We start from the raw sequence: 27502 nt of genomic DNA, 5'->3' as shown, positions 1-27502 counted from the left end.
AATCATTGTTTGCCTATGAAACAGAGGCTCTAGAGCAGAGGTTGCCAATCTTTTCAGGCCCTGGAGTAAGTTCGGATTTTGAAGCAAGTGAACATGGGCCACTGGCCACTTCTTGACCTCCTCCCTCTGAAAGAGAGGAAATGCGTGCACACATTTTGGTTCTCTGGGGGTGCAAGTCAGGACTTCCGGTGCTTTCTGCCATAATGGAGGCAGATCTCACACTAGCGGAGACCAATTGCAGACCATAAAAAAGGATAAATTAGGGTAATTGTTCTTGTAACCCCCACCCCCCAGGTCGGAGGGGGGGCAAGCTCCACTTGCAGATCATCTGATACCTGGCTACCTGGATCTCGTCCCAATACAAAGGACAGAAGGTAGGAGTGGCTGAGTGTAAAGCAATCCGCTCATCAGCAACCCTCCAACGCAGCCATTGTGAGCAGAGGTTATTCTGTATTTTTAGAAAGAAACTAAAGGGGCTGGACTAAAGGGACAATATATCCTGAATAATCATAATTGCTCTGCACCTTGGAAAGTACAGAGCGCTTAATGAAATGTCGCCCTTTCCAACTTCATCTTTGAGCTCTGGGTACTTTAAAGGAGAAGGAAGCCAGCAGCCTAAGACCAAGGGGGCAGTGATGTGGGGCTCAGAGGCTTCATGGGTGCCAGGGGAAGACGGTGAAGGTACCAACTGCTCCAGGAGTGCCAAGCTGGCTCCCCCTGCACTGCAAAGTTATCAAGGCATGTAATTTACCATCCTGTGCATAGAACCAACCATGTGGGAGACTAGTTATCTACAATGTCCTGCCAAAAAGGGAGGGGAGCTTTTTCCTTGCCCACCTAGAAATCGGGCAAGCGATAAAAGGCATGACAGACGGCCATCTGCACTTGGCCTGCCCTACACCACAGGGTTGGTGTGAAGCTGATATACTGCTCTGAGCACACTGGACAAAAGGTAGCAGGACAAGAGTAAGCCTGGTTGTCCTGCCACTCCCTTCTTTCTGGTAGCACTGAGATCTGAAGCAGCTCTCAAAAGGCAAAATCTGCCCTTGTAATCCGGGGTTTACATCCCTTGCAAGCTGCTGCTGCTGCTCTGTGAAAGGGGCACATGAAACACCACAGTATTTGGCAGACAGTTACTACAGAATGTATTTTATTAAACAGCACAAGTTGGGAGGAAAAGATGCATCAGTATTAGGATAGCCCATGTTTATTTTCCTGTTAATAAAAGTCCATTCAAGAAAAGTTTTCTTTTTTTAAAAAAAGATCTTCTAACAGCTTTTCTGCCCCTATGGGCAGCACAGAAAGAGAATAATTTATTACAGGAATGCAGAGGTGGAGCTGGGGGCGTTTGTGGGCGAGGGGGCTGAATGCCCAGCTCCAGTGGTGTGGAAGAAAAGGCAGGGTGGCTGCCGGCCCCCCCAGTTGCCACGGAAACTGCTGACCGAGAGGAGAGAAAACGAAAGAGGCATGCAGGACTGTAGGTCCCAGGAGTGCCTTTGAGGCAGGAGGTGGCGAGAGGGTGAGTTGACTCCCAGAATGAGCTGCCATGACTCTTAACCGACAGAAGCCAAGATGACGTCCACGGGAGTTTCCTCTGTGCTCCGGACAGTCACCTGCATAGTCACACCATCTCCCAGAGCGAGCCTGGACCTCACCAGCACATCCGAGCCGCCTCTGTAAACACCTGGAGGCAGACAAGGAGAGTTACTGCGGTGGCACTCAGCCCCACTGGCCCAGGCCTGCTCACATCCTTTCCTGCAGAAATACTAACAAGTTGCAATCGTCCAGGCAAGGAATGAAGGGGATTCAGAGCAGGGATGGGGAACTTCCTGCCTTCCAGATGTGGCTGGTCTCGCATCCTCCCCAGGCCAGTGGGGCCAGTGGCCAAGACTGGTGGGGGTTGGGAATCCAGTTACATCGAGATGGTCAAAGATGCCTTATCTCCTTTTACAGTCCCTGCCCATAAGCTCAGACCTTTTTTAAAAAAAGGAGTAAGGAAGTGTGGGGAAAGAATGCCAACTCTTAAAAGTTGCACTGTTCTTCTAGACAGCTGCTGAGAACACAGCAGTTTCTCTTATGCTGCACTGTGTAACTACGACCAGATTCTGAGACCTGGTTCTGCATTTAAGGTAAAAATCTGTTCTGCGCCTACAAACACCAAGGCAACTGACTCACAACCCACAGCCAAAAATACTTAGCCTAGCTATTAGAGAAGCGCTTTGTTAACTAGTTATATAACCCTTGAGCTGTTGGTTCTGAAGGCCTTTAAAGAGCAGCCTAGACAAGCATATGGGTAGAAGTGATCCCGGAGAGGAGGGGCAGCTTTTAAAGCCACTTCCAGCTCTATGCTGAGTGATGCCTATCGCTGGATGAGAATGACTGCTGTTCCTGAGAGAAGTGCTTCACAGAAGGTCCCTGCTGCTGTTCTTGGGACAGGACAACTCCAGTGCCATTAATTCTCGTGGGGTGGCACCATTTCAGCCACAGGATGCCCAGTCACCACTGAATCGCGCCCTCCCCCCCCTCCGGCTAATTCTTACCGGCCAGGTAGAGCGTGTGTGAATTCTTGTTCTCAGGCACTTTGTCGGATCTCTCGCATGGCTGCATGCCCAGGAACTTCACAATGTTGCTGACAGCTTCTGCATTCAGAGGAGGTTTTGAGAAGACCTGGGGTTAGTCATGCGTTGTCTCGGCTGCGTGGTCAGATCCAAAGGGGATCTTTCAAAGTAGCAGCTAGTCACCCCAGGATCCTAGGAAGCCGTCTTAGACAAGAGTCAGGCAACTGTCCATCTAGCTCACCACTGTCTTACACCAGGATTTCTTAAACTTGGGTCTCCAGCTGTTTTTGGACTACAATTCCCATCACCCCTTGCCACTGGTCCTGCTTGCTAGGGATGATGGGAGTTGTAGTCCAAAAACAGCTGACACCCAAGTTTGGGAAACTGGCTGGCAGCAGCTCTCCAGGACTTCAGACAAGGGTATCATCCAGCCCTAGCTGGAGAGAGAGGGGATTGAACCAGGGATCTTTTTCATACAAGGCAGGTGCATGAGTTAAACATCTTGCCTCTGGCTACCTTGTTAAGTGGGGAAGTCAGAGTTGCTTCTGACAACTGGAGATCTAGAATAACCCTTCTTCTCTTAGCTAAAAGAACAGCCTTGCATTTTCTTGAATCCTATGTACGCAAAAGCTAAAAAGTTGTCTTATTTAGAAGACACTTGGGAGCCTGGGAATGTTTTTTTCCCCCTAAAATTGGGTTTAACATGCAATCTTAGGTCTCACGTCTTCTCTGGGGAAAAGCTGCCGTATCTCACCGTCCAGGGTTTTGATAGTGCTGAGAGCGAAGGTCTCTTCTTTCTCATAGTCATCCCCAACTTCCTCCCAGGCAGCTGCAAAGTTGGGCTTCAAGACCTTCTGGAGGTGGTCGGACAGAGTCAGCTCAAGATCCTCCAGCTGGCAAAGAAAAGGAGGTTAGTCCTCAGGGTCGGGAAACACCCTCAAGATGCAAAGGAGAGCAAGCTCACCCACATCGGCCTGTTGCAAAGATGGATACAGCACTTGGCCTCGGTATGATCCGCTGGCAGCCTTCAGGCTGAAGAAAGTGTCAGCAACCCAAAGTCACCAAAGAAGGGGCTGCCCCATGCGTGCCTCCTCTCCTCTCCTACTACTGGCATGAAATCTGCTTCCTCTGGAAACAAGAAAGCCACGCAATGGCTGGCCAAGGTGGGAGCAAGACTGGCAGGGATGAGCCCAAAGAGAGCTCTTTGATACTGGCCTCCATATGTGTTCAATGGCCACAAGTGCAGGTTATCCAGAATGCCAGGATTTTGACAGAAAAGATAAAATCCCAGTGTGCTTTCAAACTACAGTGCTGATTAATATTCTACAGCCAATGGGAAATGGGGGTTATTGTTCTGCTGTTTTAATTACCGGTTTTTACTTGTGTTTTTATCTTGTATCTTATTTTGCGAACTGCCTAAGATCATATGAAGAAGGGCATCATTATCATCATCAGTGCTTTTTCTGGGGGGACACAGGGGTACGCATACCCCTAAACATTTTGGGAATCTTTGTATTTTTGTCCATTTACTGTATTTTTCCTCATTTGAACTATAAAATTGTGATTTTCTTGAATCAAAATGAGAGTACCCCTAAACATTTTTTTAATAGAAAAAGCACTAATAATGATGAGATTTATACACCCCTTTTCTACATTGCTGAGTGAAAGCAGTGCACAATTAAACACTTTAAAATCAGTATAAAATTCTTCCCACTAAGAAAGGTAAGAACAGCGGGAAATGAGTAGCACAATGAAGTGTGCTCATCTCCCACATGTGAAAAAGTCTTTCCTTATTTACAGAACAAAGGAGACAAAGGAACATCCCACTAGGAGGTGTTCCAGGGGGGTACAGCTGATGATTTGAAGCAAGGCCTCACAGCGGCTGATCTTAAACATTGGGGTGGGTCATGTGGGAGGAGGGAAGCCAGTTTCCATAACTCTCAGACTTCGAGGGAAGTAGCCTGGTTAGGTCTGTGAAGTTAGCTGAGGATTTGAGTCTACTGAATAAGTTTCCCCCCCACACAATCATTTCTTACAGAATGTGAATAGTAGGTAGCCCAGACTACTATTGTGTGCGTGTTTCTTATTTTAAAAACAGTCAGAGGCATCAAAGACAGGTTTTTATGCAAATCTCCAGGGTGGAAATGAGCCCGTTCCTCCTGCTCAGCCCTGCCCACAGAACATTTGCCCTGGGCTCGCTTACCACATATTCGTCGTCGTAGCCGTCCTCGTCCGGCACTCCAGAGTGAGGGTCGCAGTCTCGCACAGTGAACTTCATCGTGCAGCTAAAAGTGCATGCGACTGGGGCGAGGGAGAAAGGAGTCCTTGTTAAGAGGGAGAGCTGCTCCGAGGAAAACCCGTTTCCAAGTACGTTTCCAAGCACAATTTAAAGTGTTGGTGCTGACCTTTAAAGCCCTAAATGGCCTCGGTGCAGTAGACCTGAAGGAGCATCTCCACCCCCATCGTTCTGCCCGGACACTGAGGTCCAGCACCGAGGGCCTTCTGGTGGTTCCCTCGCTGCGAGAAGCCAAGTTACAGGGAACTAGGCAGAGGGCCTTCTCGGTGGTGGCGCCTGCCCTGTGGAATGCCCTCCCACCAGATGTCAAAGAGAAAAACAACTACCAGACTTTTAGAAGACATCTGAAGGCAGCCCTGTTTAGGGAAGCTTTTAGTGTTTAATAGATTGTATTTTAATATTCTGTTGAAAGCCGCCCAGAGTGGCTGGGGAAACCCAGCCAGATGGGTGGGGTATGAATAATAAATTATTATTATTATTAGTTGAGATTCCTGCATTGCAGGGTGTTGGAGTAGATAACCTTCGGGGGACCTCCCAACTCTACGATTCTGTGATTAACATTTCTAAGCAACGTTCATAAAATTACCCAGAGACTAAAAATAAACCATGCAAAGAATAAGAACCATTTTAAAATCCATCATGAAATTGATATCAAGCGGGAGACATCTTTTGTTTCCCTAAGAGTTTCTGTTTGGATTTGGTAAACTGAAAAAGCAGCATACCTGCTGTGGGGTCGTCCAGGGGCAGCTGGACAAGTGTGTAGCACATGCCTGGCTGGTTGTAGGAGAGGATGGGGGCGGGGATGCAGCGGAGCACGTCGTAGGCGTCGGAAGGCTCCATCTGCACAGTCACCTTCTCCAGTAATTGGTCGTTGAGGGTGTTTGTGCAGTCGAACTAGAGAGAGGGGGGAGAAACAAGCTGAGGAGCTGCTTGTGGCCTGGATTTCTCTTCTGCTGCCCTTTCTCCAGGGCTCAAGCAAAGCACACTTCGCAAACCTTCTCCAATCTGATGCCTGCCAGATGTTTCAGCCTGAGCAAGCACGGCCACAGGGCTTGTGGGAAGTGTGGATCAAAACATCTCGGAAAGGCAGATGTTTTTAACGCTTGCTGAAAACTTTCCTGTTCCGCCAGGCCTGCACAGGCAACTAAGATTCCTGCGTGGAAGGGGGTCGAACTAGATGGCCCCTGGGATCCCTTCCAACTCTACAATTCTAGGATTCTATTAAAGTACATCCCACCCACCCACAATGGTCTATTGACGTTTGCTTTCAATTTCATTTTGTGTTTAACTTTTTGTGATTTTATCACCTGCGTTTTTATATTGTTATAAACTGCTGTGAGATGTATTTTTATGATAAAGCGGTATATAAATATTTTTATGAATCAGTAAATACACTGGCTGACAGACAGCTGCTTTTGAGGATTTCGGGCAGGGGTTCCGTCTCAGCCCTGCTGGGAAAATGCATTCAGAAGAGCTGTGGCCTTTCTCCACAGCGGACACAAGTGGTCAAAAGGCATGAAGTGATAACTCAGGGGTCGGCAACCTAAGGCACATGGCACCCCCCCCCGCCGCCGCCCATTCTTACCGGCGCAGCACAGGGACCGACTTCCAAGTTGATGGCGCCTGTGCGCATGTGCACACGCTATTTCCGGTGCACTTTCGGGTTGGAGAGCCAGAAAAAGTGTTTGTGCATGGGCACAGCCACTCCTCCGACCCGGAACACACACTCTGGCCCATCCTCCAACAGACAAAGCGTCACCCGGCTCATCCTCGGATTAGGTTGCCGACCTCTGTGATAACTATTCCAGAGCCAAGGATCTTTTGTCACCTGAGACAACAGTGCAAACCCCAATCGTGTTTTCCTCCGTAAAAGTAACATCATTTTTTAAAATCCCCCCTAAGAACCCCGTGAGGTACATTACGCTGAGAGCGCATGACTGCCCAAAGCCTGCCAGAAAGAGCTTCGCAGCTGAGCAAGTGCCTGAAGGTCTTCTGAATCAGAGTTCAGCACTTTTACTACAGTGGCCTACAGAAGGTTGAGATTAGAAAGAAGCACCAAAAATTCCTTTCCAGGGCATGTGGCATGGATGGGGTTTAACTTGCAGCTAACATCCTCTGTGCCCTCTGCCAACAACACCGAGGCTTCTTGTACCTGGAAGACAATGTGATCTGAGAAGACGTGCTTGATGCAGCGGACAAAATACTCCGTCTCGGCCTCGGTCAGCTGCACTGGATCGGATGACTTGAAGAGAGGGCCCAAATTCTTGAACTCTGGAATGGCAGCCAGTTGTTCTAAAGGGGAAGAAACAGGCTCAGCTTACAGGGCGACAACATGTTCTCTCTCCCCCCCCCCGCCCCCTTGCAAACTGCCATGGCAAATGCAGTTAAAACACAACCTTCTGCAGCTCTCCAAGTTTTAAGAGCGCGGCTCTGGGGTCTTTTATTACCTTGGAATATGTCCTGCCGCGAAGGAGCCATTTTCTCAGGCTTGTTGGCCACCAGGGCAATCTCTGAAACAAGAAACAGCCATTAAAATTTTTCAGCCAAGATGTCTGAGACAAATCCATAATGCAGAGGTGTGAGCATGTGGGCATGACTGCAGACCAGAAAAGTTGTCCTGGGCATCACACACACTGCAGCTTATTTTACTACGTGGCAGGGAAGGCCTTTTGCAGGCTCATGTGGGCGTCCAGGAGCCACTCTGGCGACTCCAGGCATAACATGCAAAAAATCCACTCCAGACCCATGGCATGTACAAAGTTCCAAACTGTGCCTGCCACAGGCTCCAGGCAGGGATTGGGTTAAAATTGCTTAAAACACACAGTGTTTTAACACTGGATAGCTTTCTCCAAACGAGCATGGAAAAGACAGTACATTGTATGTATCCATTGTGACTGGACACAGCTCTGGTGGAGAGCCCTCCAGACCCATTCCTGCTTCCATCTGCCACTTCAGAGGCCATAAAGAGGGGAGGAAGCAGCACTTAGGCAACTCTCCATCCTGCCTGGAGAAGAGCTGCAACAGAGTCTGTGTGCATGAAGCTCCATTTGTACGAAAAACTACCTTTTGTAAGCTGCTTTGGGATGGCTTGGCCTTGAAAGGCAGTACATACAGGTGAAACGCGGAAAATTAGAATATTGTCGAAAAGTGCATTTATTTCAGTAATGCAACTTAAAAGGTGAAACCAATATATGAGATAGATGCATGACATGCAAAGCAAGATATGTCATGCCTTTATTTGTTGTAATTGTAATTATTTGTCGTTAGGCGGGTCAATTATAAATGGAATGTAATTAATGAAATGTAATATCGGTGTTCTCAAAGCTACGAACATGAGTTTGACCAAACTGCAGGAGGCAGTGGAAGACAGGAGTGCCTGGTGTGCTATGGTCCATGGGGTCACGAAGAGTTGGACACGACTAAACGACTAAACAACACAACAATATCAATGTTTAGTTTTGTTTATTTTTGTATTATTGTAACTATTTGTTTTATTACTGTGGAATTTCCAAAAGAAAGCAATTGTAAAAATTAATAAAAAAAATAAAAAAATAAAAAGTTGCATTACAGAAATAAATGCACTTTTCGACGATATTCTAATTTTCCGAGTTTCACCTGTAAGTACTTAACAGAACAGAACATTAATGTCAGAACCTGTACAGACCATTACAGAGGTATCTTGGTTCCCGAACGGCTTAGTTGATGAACAAATCAGCTCCAGAACATCGCAAACACAGGCGTAAGTGTTTTTCGGAAGCTGAACATCCATTTCGGCTGTTGGCATTGTTTCCGGAGCCAATCAGAAACCGTGGCTTGGTTTGCAAACGTTTTGGAAGCTGAACGGACTTCCAGAATGGATTGAGTTCGAGAACCAAGGTACCACTGTATTCTGCAAGATTAACCATGGTCAGATTAAATATATATCTACATATACCAAACTTTTGGTCGTGCGCCCAATAAACATTCAAGATGTGGAAAGCTCACAGCATTTCTAAAGGGTGCTGTTCTTGGATGTCCCCATCACGCCACTTGGCACCCAGGTGGGCACCGCACGCAGTTATGGCAGTGGGGTTCCACATCTGGAGCAGACGTCCTCCCCACTTAAGCCTGTTTTTGCCTCTTACCTGCTTTCTGCTCAAAGGTGGGGGCAGTGGCCAGAGGCACAGACCTCATGTCAAAAGGCTTCTCTGTGGGCTCCAGGGTGTACTGGTGCAGGGCCTTTTCCATGCCGGGAATAGAGACAGTCAAGCCTGCAAAGAGGGAGGGGTGAAAGGTGTTCAAGGAAGGATCACGTGGGGCTCAGAGGCCCGATTTGCTGGGGTGGGGAAGGGCCAATAGACGTACCCAACACCAAAGCTTTATCCATTGTCAAGAGCAGCCCCAAGAGGTGTGGCTATTCCCTGGATATCCTGCAAATGTCTCCAGTTCTTAACCAACGGCCCCTGCTCCCCCCCCACTCTTTTTTAGGACTCGCAGGTGCAGATCCGCCCTTCCCAGCCGGCACCAACCGTTAAAGATGTATGCAGCGTTCAGAGCCAGCTGCCTCTGTTGCAGCACATTCAGGTAGAAGGTTGCTCGGTCACGGACCTCATCGTCACTGTCCATCATGCACCTGCATGGCAAAGGAGGGGAGAGTCAGCGAAAGGAAGAAGCCTTTGAAGGCTGGTAAAGGGGGGACGGCCACTGCCAGGCACGTGGCACCAGCGTTTTTCAGGGCGGTCCCCTCCCACCAAAAATAAAAAAGCACAGCAATAAATTATCAGATTTTTGGGAGTTTCCAACGAATGCTTTTAAGTGTGTGTTCTCAGATGCCGAGGTAGTCCTTGTTTCCAAAAGACAGAGGGGCCGGGGCCCAGGTCCACATGCAGAGCCCTGAGAACCCTGCTCCATAGGACTGTAGAGTTGGAAGGGCCCCCAAAGCCCACCTAGTCCAGCCCCTTGCAATTCAGGAATCACAGCTGCATCACAGGTTCTAAGAGAGTGGGAAGGCAAGCTTTGGTGGTCAAGAGCTCAACTCCCTTTTTCTACTTCGTAGCTTTGAAGAAAGGGCGTGAAGACCGGGGGAGTGGCTTGCTAAGTGGGTGTGGCTAAAACACTGATGGGGTGGGACTCCACGGTCAAGCCCACTATATTTCCTGCAAGAATCCCACCCCTACTTTTTCTACACCTATACATGGAAGAGTTCCCCCTCCCTTTTCTTACCAGCTTTTCGAATTTCCACCTAGAGCTGGATATAGTTTTGCAATATTACAGCAGCGGTATATTTATCTTTATGGCAGGTGATTTGTTAAAAAAAACAAAAACAAAAGTGAATTAAAGGTGAACTAAGATGCCTGCTTTCTACCGCAGTTGAGCTCAGCCCTCACAGATGCCAAAGAGGGCAAACAGCCCCTTATATGGCTGTTTCCAAGATGCCACAATGGAATCTAACGCTCAAGGGACAGGTAAGAACATGCCTTGAAAGTCTCTTCCCTGGCTTTGAACTCACCTCTGCAAGAGCACCAAGACACTGGGAAGGAGGTTCTCATTCTGGGCCCCAAACTTTGCCAATGCACTGACGGCAGCTGTGAAAGAAAACAAGAGTCTGTAGATAACGGGGACCAGATTGCCTCAAAGACTTCTCCCACTTGTATAAGAACATAAGAAGAGCCTGCTGGATGAGGCCAACAACCCATCTAGTCCAGCATCCTGTTCTCACAGTGACCAACCACATGCCTGTGGGAAACCCACAAGCAGGATTTGAGGACAAGAGCATTCTCCCCTCCTGTGGTTTCCAGCAACTGGTATTCAGAAGCATTGCTGATTTCGTCTTCCTCAAATTCTTGCTGATGCTTACCTGGATCAGTAAGCTATTATCCTGTGGTTGCTTTAGGTCTCTCCACATAGGCTCACACACTTAATACCTCGAGGACCGCCTTTCCTCATATAAACCAACCTGGACTCTGTGTCCATCATCTGGGGCCCTTCTTCATGTGCCTCCTCCTCGAGAGGTTCGGAGGGTGGCAACACGAGAACAGGGCCTTTTTCTGCAGTGGCTCCCCGTTTGCGGGATGCTCTCCCCAGGACTGCTCGTCTGCCACTTTCATTACATATCTTTAGGCGCCAGGCTATTGTTTTGTTGCTTTTGTTTTAACTATTTATTGTGTTTTTATCTTGTGAACCGCCCCGAGATCTTTTGATAAAGGATGGTACATAAATCTAATAAACAGCAGCAACAGCTCCTCACCTTTAAAATCCACGACTGAAGCTTGGCCTCTTCCTCCCTTAGCCTTCCCAACAAAAAGCCAAGCTTATCTTTACACAGCAGCACCTGGGCCTCCTACAAACAGTATCGCTAAGCTAGAGGATCTGGGGCATGTATTCAACTCTGGGATGAAGCCAGATGGACCCAAAGGCCCCATCCATGGCAGCCTCCCCCCGGGAAGACCTGCTCCCTTCCCCTTCTTGGCTATGTAGCAAAGACAGGTTTGGAGTCTGCCAACTCACCGGCCCTCACAGCTTCGTTTTCCAGCACCACCCTGTTGAAAATGAATCGGATGTACTTGGAAGGGGAGGGGGTCCTGGGCCCTTCCTTGCCGAGCAGGTGGAGGATCTTGGTGGCCAGCACCGTATGCTCGCAGTCTTCAATGAACTCGCAGAGGTGGGCCAAGCCGGGTTCCTTGCTCTCCGGGTTTTCCTCGATGATGCTGATGATGCAGTCGACGATGGCTCGCTTGTACTCAAAGCCACCCTGCAGAGGGGGTGGAAAGGCACAAGTCAAAGGGGGCTTGGAAGACCAGCCTTACCCCAGACATCCATCCATCCTGCTTAGATCCTATTCCCAAATGCACTTAATCAATGGAGGAACACACTTTATGCACACCCTCTTAGGGATTCCCCACATCTGCAAGGGCAAGAGCAACTTGCAGTTCGCAATGTTGTTTTTTTAATGGAAACAAGGGGGCAAGAGGGTCCTCGGGCAGAATCAAACAAAAAGAGCAGAGAAATTCTTGCCCTAACAGATAGATATTTCGGATTTTTAAAAATGATTGGGGGGAAACGAACGAGAAGTAAGGAGGCAAAACTAAATTCATTGTGGTGGGCTTTTTTCTAAAAAAAAACTTCCTGTCATTTTTTGTCCATATGCCAAACCAACGAGGTGATCAAAATTTGTCAAGGGTTGTTTGGTCGATTCTAAGTCGTAGAAACGAGTCCCAAAGCAGGAACAGGGAAAACTGGTATGTGAGCCAACTGTGACCAGCCACAGGCAACGACTAGGAAGAGGGATGGTCTGGAACGGCCTCTGAAAGTCCAGTTCCCACCATCATATTTATCGCAAGTAAAAATACCCATCATTTCTGCATTGAACGCGCTCCCAATGGGAAAGATCTGAGGTTTACTATATCCTAGCACAGAATATTTTTCTTTGCCAGCTATTTGCAGACTCTGAATACTGAGTTTCCACTGTGCTTGATTGACACACACCGGGGGGGGGGGGGCTTCTCAGACTGTTAGCTGTCCGTGGTGAAACAGTATCTAAATTCCTTTGTTCTTGTGCAGCAAATAATCTAGTGCAACAGATAACCAGAAAAAAATGAAACTTTACAGGGACTAAAACGAACATCCTTGATCTTCAGATAGTTCAAAGGCTAATATGTTTGCTCTTGCCACAAGCCCTACTTATTAATCTCCACCACGACCATCCCCTGTCCTAGGCTTATACCAAAAGCAGAAGGTCTCAAGGATGTGAGGTTCCTCCAATCTGACCATGGAGGCCTCTTTGGGAAAAGAAGTTTCCATGATACAGAAATGCTGGGTCAATGTCACACTGGGGCAACCTCACATCAAGAGCAACCTTTTAGCCTGCATGAAAATAGCTACTGGATACACTAACTGTATTTCACCAAAATATGAGTGTTATGCTGATATGCTTTGCCGGTTGCCCCACACAAGGCAGGCAGCACAACCTACATCATCCCGGAGCATGTTGGAGAGGAAGGTCATCATGACGCTGTGTTTCCGCGGATACTTCTGGCACAGGGCACTGATGGCTTGGACCACCACCACCTGTTAAAGCAAAAGAGTGAAGGGCATCAGTACCTGCATTCCGGCAAAGATCTCTACAGGCCATGGACAGCCTTGATTCCACTTTGGCCCACTTTGGCCTTGTGAGGGCCGAAGGGCAGGAAACAAATAATTTCATAAAACAAAAACAATACAGTCGTTACCTTGGAAGTTGAACGGAACCCGTTCCGGAAGTCCATTTGACTTCCAAAATGTTCAACTTCCAAGGAGCGTCCTGCAGCCAATCAGAAGCCGCGGCAGACATACAGCTTCCGAAAATCATTCGAAAACCAGAACAATCACTTCCGGTGTTCGATTGTTCGGGAGCGGAAATGTTCGAGTTTACAGGCATTCGGCTTCCGAGGTTCCACTGTATTCTGGTTCCCAAACGATCCTTGGTTTTGTTTAATGCTGAATGTTGGCTAGGCTCACAAACTATGAGTGTTCTCTTATTGTAGATTCTGAAAAGCTTTGATTCGTGCTCTCACCTAACCCAGGACCACTGCCCAACTCCAGGGAAATGAAGGTCGCCCTGCCAGCTAGGAACTCCTTCCACCTAAGAACTCCACAGGCTGAAGGGCAGACGGGATATCGCCTCACCTTAAACTCGTCCGATATCTCGGACACAAATGATGAAATCTGCTTCATGAGCCTGTCCACGCTGCTCTCGCTCCCCGTCTTCAGGAGGGTGGTGATGGCCAGGGTGGCAATGCTGCGGTTCGAGTCCGTGATCAGGTTTTCCAGGTCCAAATTGCAGGCAGTTACTGCTGACGGGTGCTTCATCGCCACCTGGAAGGGCAGTTGGACATTGGCAACCCAGAACAACTTATTGAATGGAAGAATTGTACAGCAGCAGTCCAGGGGTCCAGTGAATAGGGCGTGGCCAATGAGACACCCGCTGCTGAGACCAGCTTCTCTTGATTCTTAAGAAATTGTTTTGATCGCGCACCTCTGCGTTCTGTTTCGAAACTCTGCTGGATTTTACATAGTATTTTGCTTTTATGGTTGTAGCTAAAATTGCATGAGGAGCATAGTTACCTAGGGCCTGTCCTAGAGGTTACTAGGAAAACAGTAAAAACCCACTGGAAAAGTTTGACAAGCCACCTGTTTTGGATAAGGACCCCTAGGATGCACAAGGTGCCTTGGAAATGCTTACCTTGTTGAGGGTCCTGACTGCGGCGTATCTCAGGACAGGCTTGGGAGAACTACAGAAGAGCTGCAGCACTGAGACGAAAGAGAAGTCACGTGTGAGGGCACAATCCCAGGAACTTTTACCACTCTGTGCACCCAAGCAACTCCTGAACAGACCCTAGCAACTCCTGAACAGGAGCTGCAAGCCAGAGCAGCCAGCGCTAGGACAGAGGGAACAATAATCTCGGCTCCTTCAAACTTTAGGCGGGTGAGAGCAAGCTGAAAGATTCATTCTCCCACGGTAGCCAGCAGCCATTTCTGCCCTTTGGAAATACTTGCCATATCAGCCTCCCCAGATCTTCCAATGTTTTGGACTACAACTCCCATCAGCCCCTGCCAGGTTGATGGGAGTTGTAGTCCAAAACATCTGGAGGGCACCAGGATTGGGGGGGGGGGACTGCTCTTGGCGAAGGTCACGCCTTCCTGAAGCTCACCTGAGACAGCCGGTGCCAGTTCCCTGGCTGTACAGTTTGGGAGATGGATGATGGCGGAGGCAGCCTCGTAAATGACCATCTCGTGTTTGTTCCGCAGGCAGCTTTCAATGAAATCAAACAGCGGGTTGTCATGCCTGCCAGAGAGAAAGGAAACTGCCTTTAAGGATTTGTCAGAATTGACAGCTGCTGCTCTCTGAAATTGCAGCTACAATCCCAGGTTGCCGTGCCCTCACATGCAGCCCTGAGCACAACATTATCCAGCAGTTTCAATATCTCCTGAGGACCTTGAAGCCATAGAGAGAAAGTCTGAAATGGACTCTATTTGCACCTTTATGGTGCTGCAGGAATTGAGTGTGGCTGTTCTGCTAAAAGCCCTGACAAACAAACACGCTTACCCCTCCTCAGACTCTTTCAGCAGCCGGCTGGCAATCCGAATCAGCATGCAGTATGCAAACTGGGATTTCAACCCAGATTTAGTGAATTTATTCAGCATCTTGGAAACACCGAGGCGGTCGTTCTTCCGAAGGTGGTAGAGCAGCCCTAAGGCATGGTACTGGCAGGTCAGGGGGGAGATAATTGGGGGGGGGGCAAATAAATCCATGATTACTGTTGTGCTAAATATAACTAAATATGATTGCTTTTTCAAATGAATCTACTCTGAAGTACTTAAATAAAAAAAATAGGCTCAATCCATAAAAGCTTATGCTATAATAAAATGTGTTATAATCTTTAAGGTGCCACAGGAATACAGTCAAACCTTGGAATCTGTTGTGGAAGTCCGTTTGACTTCCAAAATGTTCGGAAACCAAAACGCGGCTTCTGATTGGCTGCAGGAAGCTCCTGAAACCAATCAGAAGCCACGGAAGCCCTGTTGGATGTTTAACTTCCAAAAAATAGTTCGCAAACCGCAACAGTGACTTCTGGGTTTGCGGCGTTCGGAAGCCAAAACGTTAGAGTACCAAGGCGTTTGAAAACCAAGATACGACTGTACTTCCTGCAGCAGACTAACGCAAAGCCTCCTCTGGAAGCGGGGGGTGGGGGTGGGGGGTGGAGAGTGCTTCTGTTATTTAACCACATCATGTATTACAACTGCACAAAGCCAATTCAAATCACCTGCAGTGCTAAAAGCATGTATTCAAGGAAGGTGGGAGCATCGTACCTGCACCATGATGTTGTCACTGGAAGCAGCTTCCTGGGCTTCATTGATCCACCGTTTCACCACATCATAGTTGATCTTCATCATGTGCTGGAAATAATGGCCAAGAATCAATAATACTAGCCCTGCTCCTGTCTTGGCACGTCTACCAACCAAGTTTAGCAGGCACCAACCTGTTTAGCAGGTAGTTTAAACCAAGTACAGTAGCATATTACTGTGGCTGAAGAGATCAGAAGGACAACAATTACACTTTAGGAAGGGCTTTTCTGGAGCAGGTCACTTGCCTGCTGCCGTCCCAAAAGCAGGGGCTGCACCCGACCTTCAAAAAGCACATGGAGCTGAAAGAGGAAGTGGGGAAAAGCGCCCCTCTTCCAAGTTCTGTTTTCACCTTTATGGGGAGGGTGGAGAGGCAGTGAGCCTTCTCAGCAGTGGTACCCTCCCATCAGATGTCAAGGAGATAAAGAACTACACAACTTTTAGAAGACAGCTGAAGGCAGCCCTGTACAGGAAAGTTCTTAAATTATGTTTTTTATATATGTTGGAAGCCGCCCAGAGTGGCCATATGGGCAGGGTATAAATAATAAAATTAATATTAATAATATGGAGCCAGTTCAGGGCAATTATTGGCACCACACTGGCAAACCCAGTATTAGAGAATGCCAGAGCTGTAGCTCAACAGTAGAGAAGGAGAGGTGCTGCCAGTCAGTGTAGAAAGAACTGAGCTAGATGGACCAAGGGCCTGACTCAGTATAAGGCAGCTTCGTATGTAAACTGTGGAGAAGGAGGTTTAGCAACTAGTCGGCAACATTTTCTTTCAGGGTTTGCTTTTCTCGTATTTTAAAATCCTGCAAAGCTGGGGCAGCGAGGGAGAGTTGGAATTTCTGCTGGAGCAAGGGAGGAGGGTGGTGGCAGGAATCCCAGCCAGGCATTGAGAATGTCAGTGGTTCCCAGCACAGCACCTTGCTGCAAAATTGGACAGGGCAGGAAGGACCCAGAAAGCAAAAGACAGTGTGCAACATGGCCAAGCCAGTAAAGAAAGATGCAGAAGGTGGCCTGGCCAAGATATGCCAATCTGAGCTGCTCGGGTCTGCCCAGTCCCTGAATGTAATTAATCCAAGCGGATGACAGCAAAGAGATTCCTTCACTTACTAAGGAGGACACCAGCGCTGAACTGGAGACACTGGGGACTTTGTCCACAATGGCTTGCTTCATGTACCTCTCAATGGCCTGCAGCATGGTGCCCTGGGAATCCAGAGAGAGAGAGAACAAGAGGTACCAACACACAGAGACGCCAGAGATACCAACACAGAGAATGTTATCTTCTTGGGATTGCTTCTGCTCTCCAAGTTCAGGCAGAACCTGATACCTGGTATCGATTCCTAACTAGCTCACTTTCCATTTTAAAATAAAAGCTTCTAGTCCTCATGCATGGAAACAGTGTCTGCAAAGAGCTCCAGCGTTCAATAGGTCAAGAATCTGGCTCTGCACTTTCTTCCACCACTCTTTTCATAGCCTCCCACCATTCTTCCTGAAACACCCCCTAACCCTTTCTCACCATTTATTGTTTAAAAATAAAACCAGGCGGTGGTAGCAACAACAACAACTTATTATTTATACCCCACCCATCCGGCCGGTTTAAATAAGTTTTAACATTTAGGAAAAACATTCCTTAAAAAGCAAAATTGTAGTACTACGTTGAGTAGGCAACACGAGCTAATGTGCCAAGCTTAGTATGATACAGAGGTGCCTCACTTTACGAATGTCTCGCACAACGGAAAACTTGCTGGACAAAAGAGTTTTGCGTTGCGTGAGGCATTCGCAAGACAAAATTTTCTATGACCGCCGCTTCGTCTTGCGAAGTGCGGCCATAGAAAGCGGCAAAGGAAGATCAGCTGTCAGCGCGGGAAGCTGACAGCTGATCTTCCTTTGCCGGGTGGACGGAGCCGAAACGCGGCGGTGTAGCAGCTGCCCCTGCCTGTCTTCCCCTTGGCTCGGGGAAGACAGGCGGGGGCAAGCAGCGCACACCACGATTCGGCTCCATCCCCCGGAGCCACCGCACCGCCGCGCACAGCCGGGGAAGACAGACGGGAGGCGGGGGGGGGAGCGCTTCTCCCCCCCCCGCCTCGCACCAGTAGCATGAGACGGCGCTTCCTCGGCGAAGGCAAGCAGGCGGGCTGTCTGCCCGCTTGCCTTCGCCAAGGAAGCCGAAGCGCAGGCGGGGTGGGGGGAAAGTGCAGGATCTTTCCTCCGCTTCTCCCGCCGCCACCTGTCACACAGCGGGGAGAGGACGAGGCTTCTCAAGCCCCGTCCCATCCCCACTGTGTTCCTCGCGCTTCAGCTCGGGGAGTGGCAGCGGCAGCGCTTGCTCTCTTGGCTCGGGGAATTATTATTATTATTATTATTATTATTATTATTATTATTATTATTATTATTATTATTATTATATCCCATTCATAAAACTGACAGAGCTCTACATGAGCAACTGCTCTCTCCTGCTACTGTCTGTACACAGCTGTAGGGGGAGCGGAACAGCCAATGAAAGCTCCGATGATCAGGTTACCATCAGGATAATGGTAATCATCACATTATTATTCAACTCCAACCCATTTGCTGGAAAACAGACAGCACTAAACTTAAACAAATGGTTACAGGGACCACATGTGGTCACTGGGGAAAGATTGGCTTGGAGGACAGGGATCAGGGGAAATCATTCTAGGCATGTTAGAGAGAGAACACCTGGCATTGAAAATGGGTACAGCAAGACCCCTTTCATGGCTGAAGAATTTGATACTTACATCTGTGATTCTACAGAGGGCTCTGATGGCAGGGCCTCTGTACACATCCTCTTTTCCAGTCATGTCTTTGGTCAGGCTAGAAGAGTTAAGGCAAACTTCTGTCAACACTTTTGTAGAAAACTGGTGGACTTGGCTTCAATTCTGGGGCAGCCCTTGAAGACAGTCTGGAGGCTTCAACTGGTACAAACTGGAGCAACCACTCTTTTGTCTGGCACTAGCAGGTCAATTTAAATGTGAGACACTTCCTACCCCTACAGCAGCTTACAGATACACGCCCTGCCCCCCCCCCGGCTGTAACTGTACACGTAAAAATATAAAGTCTACATTTGACCAAGACCATTCCAGATGTTCTTGTAGTGCAACTCCCATAATCTCTGGCCATGCTGGGTGAAATTTGGAGTCCTGCAATGTCTGGAAGGACCGCATTTGGTGTATATTGTACTAGCCAGCCAACTCACCAGGAAGCAAACACAAGGGGCACTCAGTGCCAAAGGCAAGTCCACTTTCGCATGATTTGTGAAACGGTGGTTAGAGGTGGCAAAACAGAGTTCACACCATAACATGATAGGAGGGACTTAAATCTTACTGACTGGAGCCAGATCCTCCACACCCAACCAAATGCCTGGGAAAAGACTCAAGAGTTACTACTCATTGAAACAAGAACATCAATACCTGCTAGTGACAATGATGACATCCTCCGAAATGTTGGCCATCTCTTTGATGGTAAGGTAACACATTCTCCTTAACGTTTGCTGTGGAAAGAGCAAGATAACAGTAACTGTAACCCCCCAGGAAGTTAGCCATGGGAACATCAACTCTCATCAAAGGTATGATGATACCCAGCTCTTCCTCTCATTTAAATCAGAACCAGTGAAGGTGGTGAATGACCTGTGCGAGTGTCTGGAGGTGGTTAGAGGATGGATGGCAGCTAACAGATTGAGGGTGAAACCTGACAAGACAGAAGTACTGTTCCTCCCAGTATGTTTCCGAGCACAATTCAAAGTGTTGGTGCTGACCTTGAAAGCCCTAAACGTCCTCGGCCCATAGACCTGAAGGAGAGTCTCCACCCCCATCGTTCAGCCTGGACACTGAGGGCCTTCTGGTGGTTCCCTCCCTGTGAGAAGTGAGGTTACAGGGAACCAGGCAGAGGGCCTTCTCAGTGGTGGCACCCGCCCTATGGAACACCCTCCCTTCAGATGTCAAGGAAATAAACAACTATCCGACTTTTAGAAGACATCTGAAGGCAGACCTGTTTAGGGAAGTTTTTAATGTTTGATGTTTTATTGTGTTTTTAATATTTTGTTGGGAGCTGCCCAGAGTGGATGGGGAAACCCAGCCAGATGGGCAGGGTATAAATACTAGGTAGTAGTAGTGGTTGTTATTTCTGGGGGACAGAGGGGTGGGCAGGTGTGGGGAATTCCCTGGCCCTGAATGGGGTAACTGTGCCCCTTAAGGACCAGCCTGAGGGGCATTTTGGACTCACAGCTGTCCATGGAAGGTGCAGGTTAATTCTGTGTCCAGGGCAGCTGTCTACCAGCTCCATTTGGTACACCGCCTATGATCCTGCCTGCCCACAGACTGTCTCGCCAGAGTAGTGCACACCCTGGCTATCTCCCACTTGGACTACTGCAGTGCGCTCTATGTGGGGCTACTTTTGAGGGTGACCTGGAAACTACTACTAATGCAGAATGCGGCAGCTAGACTGGTGACTGGGAGCGGGCACTGCGACTATGCAACACTGTTCAGACGGATCTACATTGTGTCCCTGTCAAGAAAAAAGAAACAACTTTCTACCACCTAATCTGTACTGCTGCCTTTTACATTTTGGGGCAAAATTCAGAAGCTGCTTTGCATCCCACACAAGAAATCTCCCCCCCCCAATCATGCAACCAGAGACATAGGAAGAGGGGGAACCCCTTTCCTGGAACATTGGAAACTTACATCATTTGACTGAAACAATCTTGTCATTGCAAAGAAGGCCTCTGTGGCTTCTGTTGTTCCAAAATGTTCACCCTAGAGAGAAGAGAATAAATATGTGACAAAAATTAAGCCAGTCTTCCACTAAGACCTGCTTTTAGCTCCAGAGATCACTTTCAGCCATGCTCATCTTGGCCTCCCCATCCCACACACATTAGCCTTTCCAAACTCTTCTTAATTAGCAAGTTTGTTTTATAAACTGTGCAGTTTTATTTGTAGGGTTGCCAGACTCAATAGTGGACAGGACTTCTGTGCCTTTAATTGCTCTGCTCTCTTTTGAGTCTGGAAACCTTAAAGGGAAACCAGCAGACCCTTTGCTTGGAAATTAAACAAAGGGTCTGCTGGTTTCTCTTTAAGGTTATCAGACTCAAAAGAGAGCAGGGCAATTAAAGGCACAGAAATCCTGTCCACTATTGAGTCTGGCAACCCTATTTATTTGTGATATACAGTGCTGTTTTCTCTTTACCTAGTTTTAAGGGAATGATTAATGTTCTGGTTCATATTTTTTCTTGTTCTCATGTAAACTGCTTAAGAGATCATTATTATACCAAGCAGTAAAGGTAAAGGGTAAAGGTAAAGGGACCCCTAACATTAGGTCCAGTCGCGGACGACTCTGGGGTTGCGGCGCTCATCTCACATTATTGGCCAAGGGAGCTGGCGTACAGCTTCCAGGTCATGTGGCCAGCATGACTAAGCCGCTTCTGGCGAACCAGAGCAGCACACGGAAACGCCGATTACCTTCCCGCCTACCTATTTATCTACTTGCACTCTGACGTGCTTTCAAACTGCTAGGTGGGCAGGAATTGGTGGGACTGAACAACGGGAGCTCACCCCATCATGGGGATTCGATCAAGCGGTATAATCCTTAAATAAACAAAAAGTGTATTGACAAGTCAAGGAGAATGGAGTAAGAGCCACTGCACAGTGTCCAAGAGATGTCTGGGATCAGCTCAGGGAATGGTAGGCTTCCTGCCTCCGTAGGAAGAGAGGAAGCTGTCTTAACCAGAGTCAAACTCTCGTCCATCTATTTTCAACATTATGCATGCTAAGAGGAAGTAGCTCTCCAGGGGACATTCCCAACCCTATCTGGAGGTTCCAAGCAGGGTGCTCTGCCACTAAGCTATGCCTCCCCTGGGCCTGGGTCTTCTTCCCGTGACAAAAGAGGGAGCACCAATCCACTATAACCTTCTGGGCTCTGAAAATAAATACAGCCCGTCAGGGAGTCCTTGGGACAGAAGAGTGGGTATCAAATACTTAGAAGAAATTAATTATCTAAAATATAATCTAACGGAAGAGGTGTTTTTTTAAAAAAAAATGCTGTTGTGTCTCTTTTTTGAATAAAATTATCCCACCCATTTGCTGATGCTAAACATGCTTGCATGGGCATCTACCAGACCAAGGAGGGAACAATAGTAAGATTGAAGCATTTGCTGGCTTTTTATGTTCTTAGGGCCATAATACATGGGTGGTGGCAGTTCCTTTCACTTTATCACCCTAACCCTGAGCCACAGGAGGTTCGATCCCCAGCATAGGAAGAAGCTTCCTTATATGAAAGCAGACCACTGGCCCATCTAGTTCAGTACTGCCTGCACTGACTAGCAGTGGTTCTTCAAGGTTTCAGGAGGGGTTTCTCTCAACCCTACCTGGAGGTGCCCAGGACTGAACTTAGGATCTTCTGCATGCAAAGCAGGTAGCCTAACACTAACTTATAGTCCCGCCTCTACTCATGTTTCCTCATTAGCCAAAGGCTGCAACTCAATTGCACAAAAGCAGCTGCACTTACCTGGTTCAGCAAGTAAAGGATCTTGGTAAGTATATGCAGGCATCTTCTTGGATTTATGGGGGTCTCGTTAAAGATCCGCGCCTATTCAAAAGTAACAGGAATTGTGCAGTCAACAAAGACGGATATTAGGAATTTTCATTCTGAAGTTCCTTAAAATTCCTTTTCAACAAAATGGGGGGGGGGAACCAATATGCAGCAAAGACCTCGGGCTGCTGCACAAAATAACTTCTCCCTCTTTTACTTTCCCTGAATCTGTTCTGGGGGTTCCCCCAATCCTCTGGAGCAGATTTGGAGCAAGAGGAGAGGGAAGGGAAATTGCACCAAGAGAAACTCTTGTACTAATGGTATGATTTTGTTGAATATGGCCCACTGTTTCCTTCTGGATCTGAAGGCAGCTCTATTCACAATAAACCCAGAAAGCTTCATTAGGCAAGGTGCTGGCATGAACTCGGGTCCCTGATGGGAGTCAATGCTGGTGCAGAGCCAGGCTCACAGGAAGCACAAGCCTCTGCCCTGGATGCAAGGACAAGAAGCACCAGAGTTTGTGGCATGCTTCTACTGCCCAGCAGCCAATGCAAGGTTATAACCCAAGACCCAAGGTATCTGCACACAAGTGTATCCTTTTGCATTAAGGATGCAGTTTCTAGAGCAGGCATCCCCAAACTGCGGCCCTCCAGATGTTTTGGCCTACAACTCCCATGAACCCTAGCTAACAGGACCAGTGGTCGGGGAAGATGGGGATTGTAGTCCAAAACATCTGGAGGGCCGAAGTTTGGGGATGCCTGATGTAGTAGTTAACATGAAATCAACGTGTTTAATCCCTCCTGTCAAAATATCGGAAGGTATACAGCAGCCAACCTCAGACCTTGGGAGGCAGTATTCGCGCACAGCCCCCCCCCCCCGTGGCGTTTCAATGCACAGACATGAAGCGTACCTTAAGGACAAAGAGGGGTCGTTTTTCATAAGACTCCCCAATGATGTTTGCTCACAAGCCGGGGGTATTCTACCACTGCGAGAAGCCAAGTTACAGGGAACCAGGCAGAGGGCCTTCTCGGTAGTGGCACCCACCCTGTGGAACGCCCTCCCATCAGATGTCAAAGAGATAAATAACTACCTGACATTTAGAAGACATCTGAAGGCAGCCCTGTTCAGGGAAGTTTTTTAATGTGTGACATTTTAATGTATTTCAAATTTTTGTTGGAAGCCTCCCAGAGTGGCTGGGCAAACCCAGTCAGATGGGCGGGGTACAAACAAATAAATATTATAATAATAACAATAACAACAACAACAACAACAATAATAATAGAATGCAATTATAATTTATATTGCTGTTCTATTGGTTCTGGGCTATATTTATATTTCAAGGATATCGTTTCTTTGTTTTTTATATGGCACACCACTTAGACCAGGCACCCCCAAACTTCGGCCCTCCAGATGTTTTGGACTACAATTCCCATCATCCCTGACCACTGGTCCTCTTACCTGGGGATCATGGGAATTGTAGTCCAAAATATCTGGAGGGCCGAAGTCTGGGGGTGCCTGTTCTAGAGCCTCCAAGAAAGGGGAGGTTTCTTGCACCACACATCACTTATCCCTGTTACAAGATATTTTAGAAACTCTGCAGGGAGGCAACATCCCAATTGTACAGAGATGCCCAAGGTGCAATAAGACAAGGCTAGGCTCTCTGACACCATTTAGCACCCCATGGCATACCCATTGTTGTGCTTCACATGTCCAAGCCTGAGATTCATGTAAATCAGTTCACGCTGAATAGATCTGCCCCTCTTATCCATCCCATGTACCCATTCCAGCTCAGGCTGCCATCTTTCTTTAAGGGGTTGAGATGCCAGCTGCTTCCAGACACTCCAAAGGAAGGTGCAACCACATCTTTGGCAGCCACAAAAAGAGAGGTTGCAGAGACTCAGTGGACCTACAGTGGCCCCCAAGAGAATCAGAGCCCTAGACAGCCACAGACTCTAGCCTGCAAATTCCAAACTTGATTTCAAAAAAAGAGATCTTATAGGGCTGGTTTTCTCAAACTTGAATCTCCAGCTGTTTTTGGACTACAATTCCCATCATGCCTAGCTAGAAGGACCAGTGGTCAGGGATGATGGGAACTGTAGTCCAAAAACAGCTGGAGACCCAAATTTGGGAAATCCTGGAATGAGGGATGTATAGAAAGGTGTAGTCATACCTCCTGGAGGACAGAACTCTTTTCCAAATGCTGGAAGGGGTTGGAGCCGCTACCTGAAAAACAAAACACAATGTTGGCAGGGCACCAGATGTTAGCCACAAAATACCTTTATGACAATTCTGCAGATCGTTTTTAAATTGTGTTCAGAGGAACTCGGGGCTTCCCTGTTTGGTTTTAACGTTTCCAATACTGTTTGTTAACTGTTGTGATACATCTTTATGGACACTGAGGTGGCAAAATTAAACAAACCAACAAACAACAATTTACTAGTATTATTTTGTTATTATTTTAAAATCAGCTGCTTATGCGTTAGGCTTGGAGCCCTGGGAGACTGTTACTTGTTTTATTTAAATAAATATTTACATAGCACACATCATGTGGGGTTCACAGTACAAAAACCACAAAAACGCACAATGTAATGGCAAACCTCTCATGCAGCCCCCGCTGGGTTGACCCTTGGGCAAGGCTGTCTGCAAACCGCTGTGATATAATATACAGTGGTACCTTGGTTCTCAAACGCTTTGGTTCTCAAACTCTGAAAACCCGGAAGTAAGTGTTCCGGTTTTCGAACGTTATTCGGAAGCCGTATGTCCGATGCAGCTGTCGGCTATTGTTTACAGGACACCTGCACCAATCAGAAACTGTGCCTTGGTTTTCGAACATTTTGTAAGTCAAATGGACTTCTGGAATCGATTTAAGTTTGGCACTTTTGTTTTTGCTATTCATTTTGCGTTTTTATTTTTGAGACTTTTTCGGTTAATTTGTTTTTATCACTGTGTGAAACGCAGTTCAGCTGCTGATTGATTGATTGTGTGACTGTGGAAATGGATAAAAGCCCCCCATCCAAACAATGATTATTATCAGTGCAGGTAAGAAAATAATAATTTTTATTTTTATCACCTACAATACCGTCTTATTTATTTTATAGTACAGTACAGTATATTCTTGCTTTCATTTTATGGATCAATGGCCTCATTAGTAAATTTAATGTTAAATGGGTGTTTTAGGGGTGTTTAGGGAGAAGGGGACGACGGGAGAAGGGGACGACAGAGGATGAGATGGTTGGACAGTGTTCTCGAAGCCACCAACATGAGTCTGACCAAACTGCGGGAGGCAGTGCAAGGCAGGAGTGCCTGGCGTGCTCTGGTCCATGGGCTCACGAAGAGTTGGACACGACTAAACGACTAAACAACAACAACAAAGGGGTGTTTTTAAAAGTCGGATTAATCCGTTTTGCATTACTTTCTATGGGAAAGCGTACCTTGGTTTTGGAACGCTTTGGTTTTGGAACGGAATTCCAGAACGGATAAGTTTGAGAACCAAGTTACCACTAGTTACAGGTAGGTAGCCATGTTGGTCTGCCGTAGTAGAAGCAAAATTTTAAAAAATCCTTCCAGTAGCACCTTAGAGACCAACTAAGTTTGACATTGGTATGAGCTTTCGTGTGCATGCACACTTCTTCAGATACTTTTTTAAAGACACTGTAAGTTATCACTGTAATAAACATAATAACAACAAACAAACACATAAGAATCAATAAACCCATTGTTGTTTTGTTGTTATTTCAGTATTGGAAGAAATAGCCGCTTGTGTATTGGACACGGGGCTGGGAGACAATTATTTGTTTTGTTGTCAATAACTTTCCACAGGGCGCCCTTCATCCGAGGGTCGCAGCCTAATGGCAACCTTCCCCTCAGGCCCCCTCACCTACCTCGCGGGGCTGTTGTGAGGATAAAATGGGGCACGGGGGGAACCATGGGTGCCACCTCGAAGGGGGGTGCCAGTGGAAAAATCTGGAGGGGGCGCAGGCTGCCCACCCCCGAAAGAGGCCTTTGGTACACACTACCTCTTCTTCACACTACCATCTCCCCCCTCCCTCTTTCTGAAGTGGTAGCGCCCGAACACCCCACCCCCCACTTTTAAACCGTCCCAAGGCAGTGGGCGGGGCAAGCGCCCTCCGGCGCCGCTACGGGGCTTCCGGCCCACCCGTGGAAAGGGCAGCCCTCCCTGCCTAGCAACGGGGCCTAGCTTGAGGCTCGGCGCCTGACTCCCCCCTCCGCCAAGCTCTCTTACCCGACTCCTCATCCTTCTTGTCGAACTTCTTGATCATGGCAGTGGCGGCGGCGGCGGCGGCCGGGTAAGCTGCTCTCCTCCCGCTTACCTCAGCCTACACGCTCGCGGCCCGGGGAGGAAGTCCCGCCCGCTAGGCCTACTTCTCTGCGGACGCCATTGGCTCGCGGGGCCGCCCATCAGGGCGAGTGGAGCCACGCCCATACTTTTCCCTCAAACAGCTGACGGGTGACTCCGACCGTCGAGAGGAGGAAGTACTGGTCTCATTTGCATAGGGCACGCCCAGCTCGCGCATCCGTAGCCACGCCCCTTACGCAGCTGATGGGAGGGGGAGCGAGCGAGCCGCACGCAGCTTAAAGCGACAGCGGCCCTAATAGGAGGGAAGTGGCTTTTTGCAGCTGCAGGTGGGATTTCAATTGGGGGTGACGTCATACTCTCCAGTCACTAGGTAATATTAAACCCTTTGGCTTCCAGTGGCTCTTTACTTAAAACTTTGCTCATAAGGCTGTGCTCCTTTTTCTTTTTTTACATTCAAATTCGGCTGGAGACAGACCTTGTGGGGCTGCTGGTGTCCTGTTTTTTTAAAAAACAATTAAAAATAATATTATATTTAATTATACCCCGCCCATCTGGTTTGCCATGTGGTACCCACAGGTATGCATCTGCCCACAAAAGTTCTTCAGCAGCCCCCAGGGATCCCCACCTCTTTCTGAAATTAGACTCAAAATAAGCATTTAGATTTCTCAGACATGGGAGCCACTTTTAACTCAAGTGCTCATTTGGGGACACTTTTCTCTCTCTCTCTCTCTTTCTCTCTCTCTCTTTACTACATATGACAGTAGCAGTGCAGCTGTGACTTAGACCTTAGACCACAGCACAGTACTGGGTCCTGACCTACTAAGTTCAGGGGCAGAGAACCTTCTTTGTTCACTGTGGGCCAAATTTGACAGGTGAACAGGACCACCACATGACATCACTCTGCCATAACATAATTGACAGGTGGGA

At 47.8% G+C, this 27502-nt stretch overlaps 1 protein-coding gene across 1 annotated transcript; it reads right to left on the bottom strand.

Moving 5' to 3' along the window:
• Positions 1–1133: 1133 nt before the first annotated feature.
• On the bottom strand, positions 1134–26606 carry COPG2 (coat protein complex I subunit gamma 2). Its single transcript, XM_035127363.3, has 24 exons — positions 26501–26606; positions 24428–24480; positions 22234–22314; positions 20415–20486; positions 19146–19225; positions 18474–18549; positions 16828–16920; positions 15682–15768; positions 14918–15075; positions 14523–14656; positions 14054–14121; positions 13498–13686; positions 12805–12900; positions 11341–11584; positions 10343–10418; positions 9363–9466; positions 8979–9104; positions 7302–7364; positions 7007–7146; positions 5577–5748; positions 4762–4859; positions 3313–3451; positions 2541–2639; positions 1134–1684 (listed from the first exon to the last, which is right to left on the bottom strand). The coding sequence occupies exons 1-24, from the start codon at positions 26535–26537 to the stop codon at positions 1554–1556; spliced, it is 2616 nt and encodes an 871-aa protein (XP_034983254.3). The 5' UTR covers positions 26538–26606; the 3' UTR covers positions 1134–1553.
• Between the last annotated feature and the right edge of the window lie 896 nt (positions 26607–27502).

Source organism: Zootoca vivipara, chromosome 9, assembly GCF_965207765.1.
Source record: "Zootoca vivipara chromosome 9, rZooViv2.hap1.1, whole genome shotgun sequence".
NCBI classification, from domain to species: domain Eukaryota; kingdom Metazoa; phylum Chordata; class Lepidosauria; order Squamata; family Lacertidae; genus Zootoca; species Zootoca vivipara.
The sequence above is the reverse complement of the archived record's forward strand: the minus strand, read 5'-3'. Positions and strand labels throughout refer to the sequence as shown.